General features: G+C 39.2%; 1 protein-coding gene across 1 annotated transcript in view; it reads right to left on the bottom strand.

Moving 5' to 3' along the window:
• Nucleotides 1-3,922, bottom strand: part of LOC102306107 (interferon alpha-inducible protein 27-like protein 2A) — a gene marked incomplete at its 5' end in the record, with an annotated part of 13,732 nt that extends 9,810 nt beyond the window's left edge. The window contains 3 exon segments of the mRNA XM_042223741.1: nt 1,298-1,433; nt 2,420-2,581; nt 3,895-3,922. Coding sequence (XP_042079675.1) covers nt 1,298-1,433; nt 2,420-2,581; nt 3,895-3,922 — 326 coding nt within the window.
• Nucleotides 3,923-4,313: the final 391 nt, after the last annotated feature.

Raw genomic sequence — 4,313 nt, 5'->3', positions numbered from 1 at the left:
GTTTTTTGGACATCCTGATAATAATGAATTACAGTAGTCCAGCCTGGAAGTAATAAATGCATGAACTAGTTTTTCAGCGTCACTCTGAGACAGGATATTTCTAATTTTAGAGATGTTGCGCAGATATATGAACCTTTTTTTTTTAACTTATTTAGCACATTAGTAATAAAAGCTGTGATGATGGAGAGGGGAACCCCTGTCATATATGACTTCTTAAGGCAGGCAAGTTGAACAGCTGTAGTCTCCATCAGCACTTTCAGACCAACATCTCTGAGAAATCACTTGTAGAAAATTTAACCAGCTTTTTGCTTAATTTTTCATTAATTTTTAATCTCATTGTAGACACTGATAGTTAACAATATCACCTGCAGCAGTAATACTGATCCATGTAACACCGATTACTGCAGAATAAATACTTTTATTTTTGATATATTACATAGAATTTGCCAAAAAATAAATGCAGTTTTATGTTTAATGAAGTGTTCGCAAAGTATTTTAAACATAAAACAATGATTCTAAAAAAAAAAAAAACACTTGTCATTTTGAGCTAATAATAAATAATTAGCTAACTGTAGTAAGTAATAACATTTAACAATTCTACTGCCAGAAAGAAGTGCAGAGAGGTGAAGATGTTTGAAACTGGTCAAAATTCTCTTGTTAAAGACTAAAGTAAATAAATGAAGAGTTTCTAGACAGTTTACAATATTTTCCAAAGACAGTTTTCTCATAGTTGATGCACTGAGCTGATCTGCAGGCAGGATTATGGAAATGGGTAGAAGGTTTTAGGAAATCCAAATAACTGAATGTTAAAAGAATTTAACCAGACTTTCTTACCAAAGTTTAGCTTCATCTTAGTGAGGACAGTGGCCACAACACCATTCACAATTTTAGAATTAGGATTTCCTGCAATTAGATCATTGATTGAGATACAAATTTTAGAAAATGTAGGAGAAAAAAAAATCCACACTTGCTTAAAAACAGTCATGTTTTTCAGTCATATGTAGTTCACTAATATTATACCAGCGTGCACAGAAAAAGTCACCCAGAGGCACAAAAGGAATGATCAGAATGACATCATCAGAATCCACAGCCTTCAGGCAAAGTGTGAGGACAGTTCAGGGAGCCTCGGGTATGGCAAGTTTCCATTCCTACACCTGAAATGATCAGTGGCAAAGCTGTAAGAGCGACAAATGTACAGCACATCTTTAAAAATGACAACTCTTCACTCTTGTTTAATATCTTGTGCCAACAAATATCATTAAAATTTTCCACGTGAGATCATTTAAATTTACTTTACTTCTTTTTGTCTTCATCGTCTTCATCGTCTTCTTTGTCCTTGAAAATGAGACCTCCTAGCCATTTCAGTCCTGCTCCTGCAGCAGCTCCAACACTGCCCACAGCCGCAGTGGCAGCCCCCAACAGCCCGGCTGCACCTTTGGGAGGAATGAGGAAAAATATTCCAAGTCAAGCAGCTGAGATTGCCTATAACTTTATCAGGAATCAGACTAACTGTACTGACTGCTACCTAATTGTGGCATCACTGCCCCCTCAGTGGTGTCAGATTTCATAAACTAAACAATGTCCTATGGCTTGTACACTAATACACGGTTCTTGATTCTCAAAACAGCCCCAGTTCTTTGCGGCATGGATTCAAAACTATTGGCAAACTTATCAGAACTGGGTCAGTGTTGACATAACTGCAACATGTCCTTTCTGTGGCTCTGCCAGCTGCACACTCATGTTCAAGTCCCTTTTAACCTCCTAAGACCCGAACTCTTTCATGGCATGCATTTTTCATTTTTCTTTGCTATTTGGGTTGATTGGGACCTGATGAATTTAAAAACAAAGAATTACCAGATTTTTTTTTTTTTTTACCGAATTTTTGTTTCTGAGAAAAATGAGATCCACATATGTCCACATATGAGGACATTCATTTTAAATTTTGATAGAACAGTGGCAGTATAATGTCCTCGAAAGCAGATATCAGGCCCTTGTAGAGCAAGATTTAGTATTTTGGTCCAGACATCCCAAAATGTGATGTCTGTATATGTGGACAATACTCAGTGCAAGGGCAATAAAACTACACTTTATAATAAAAGAGTTCAAAGTGTGGCAGGATTATAGTCCTTAGTCTAATCGCACCACAAGCTTAGTCCTGTAACACAACACAGGCTGGAACAATTAACTGATCTTATTGACACTAAGGCGTCTCCATTTAAGTCTGTAAATAGACTTTAAGCTGAATCATTTGTAAATATGTTATCAGTCATTTGTATTTCAGTCCCTGAGTAGCCAGAGTTTTACGAGCCATATACTGGTCACCACCAACAGGAGCAAAGGTCACCTTTGCTTTGGTTCCTAATAAAGTGAATGTGTACAGCACTATTAATGAGACTACAGTAAAGTCAGACAAGCCTACCTGCTGACTGTAAAACAGCCACCATGCCTCCTGCTGCCACTCCGCCTCCATTAGCCACTGCAGCAGCAGACATCATGCTTGCAGCGTAGGAGCCTGCAGCTATTCCAGCTGAGGTGAAACCTACGGCCCCCAGAGCAACAGGAGCCAAGGCCACTGCACCGACTGCACATGGACGAGAACACCAGCATCAGTGTGACTGTTACAAATGATATGCCATGTAAAAAGTTTTTATATAAGCAGAGGCCTGAGGTACAAGGCAGGATTACATCTTATCCTGGGCTCGCTTTACATGTTAAAATAAGGTTGCTGGTATCTTTCAGTTATCTGGATTTGATCCAGATAAGTGGTCACATGAAGCTGTTATCAACGAAACTGAGTGTATCCAGGGTTCACCCTGCTCGCTCACGTAAAAGGGCTGGTGCTGTTGGGAAGTGTAAGCGTGCTGGCAGCTCAAGGGCTGATTTTACAAAGAAAGAAAACTATACTAAAAATATGAAGAGGTTAAAAACATTATACAGATACTGAACACAGCAGAGTGTGTGAGAGGGAAAAAAGTACTTTACAGTAGTTTAGTATTAAAAGTGTTGTATGAATGTTTGTGCCCTCTAAGCACTTTGGACAGCATGACTGGAAAATGCACATTATATGAATAAAGTCTGGCCTATTTGAAGCCAGGAAAAGTTAAAAGATTCAATATCACAGTTCTGTCTGTGAGGCACTGGAGAACCTGATGATTATAATCAAGGTCAGCAAGTACAAGTTTCTGTCCTGTTTCACAATCATGTATTATTGCAACAATAATAATGTAATTTTTCCTGTTGGAAGCAATAAGGTTGTATCTAAAGATCTACATTTATTAATGACATCAGGGGAAAAACGAACACAAAAACATTAGATCCTCCTACTGTCCACGCACAGAGGTCTGAGGGACTTCCTATGAACAGTGACCCTATTGTCTGGATGATGTATTGGTCAGTAGGTGGTGATTTCATGCATACCGATCTCTACATTTCATTTGAGAGCATAAGTTATAATGGCGCACACAGGGTTCAAGTTATGATTAACGATCAGCAGGTATGAAACAACGCCTGCTAACTACTCAGTTTTCTGAAAATAGCGTCACTATTCGTAGAAGATCCCCCAGACCTCGCAGTGCAGACAGTAGGACGGACTAAAGTTTTTCAAAACTCTAAGGTTTTGGTGCTTTCCCTGATGCGCATCAGTAATAAATATATATTCTTACACTTCACTTTATTCCTTAACATTTTTCTTTTCCCTGTTGGTGGCAAATTGTTTACATGCTGCCAAAATCCATCCTTGCGTCAGCCCCAATCAAGCCCTGGGTTAGCTTATCAAGCCGACAGCCAGCTTTGTGTGACCGCTTCTCCTGACTGCAGGGTAGTGGATCAACATAACAGAGAGATACCGTGGGTAGGTTGAAGCCCGGTGACCACACAGACCGTCCAAAGCCTTACCTGCTCCCCCTGCAACAGCAGCGATCGTGCCTGAAACACAACATCAAAGCTCACATCAGCACTGACATTTGCTATCATCATGGCACCGTCACACCATTAAACACATGAGTATAGTTATTTTAAAGCAATACGTGTATTAAAATACTCACCAAAACCCATGTTTACAGAGTTCCGCTTTCTCCGTTGCTCTTGTGGTACTGCTTCCATGACCCTAACACTGACACTGTCAGAGCGGCACACTTACTGTTTTTATAGGTCACGAATGAAAAACGAAACTTAACATTTCCATTTCATCAAAGGACAAAACGAAAAGAAGAAACTAAAACATGGTGCAGTTATGGGGCGCCGTTTGTAAAGTGAAACATGCTGAAATTAACGGCAACATTTTTCCACATTTAGCTCAAAACAAGTCATTTTTT

Source organism: Haplochromis burtoni, unplaced genomic scaffold, assembly GCF_018398535.1.
Source record: "Haplochromis burtoni strain Fernald_Lab_line unplaced genomic scaffold, NCSU_Asbu1 Contig_119, whole genome shotgun sequence".
Lineage (NCBI taxonomy): Eukaryota > Metazoa > Chordata > Actinopteri > Cichliformes > Cichlidae > Haplochromis > Haplochromis burtoni.
Note: the sequence above shows the minus strand (reverse complement) of the source record. Positions and strands in the feature narration are given on the sequence as shown.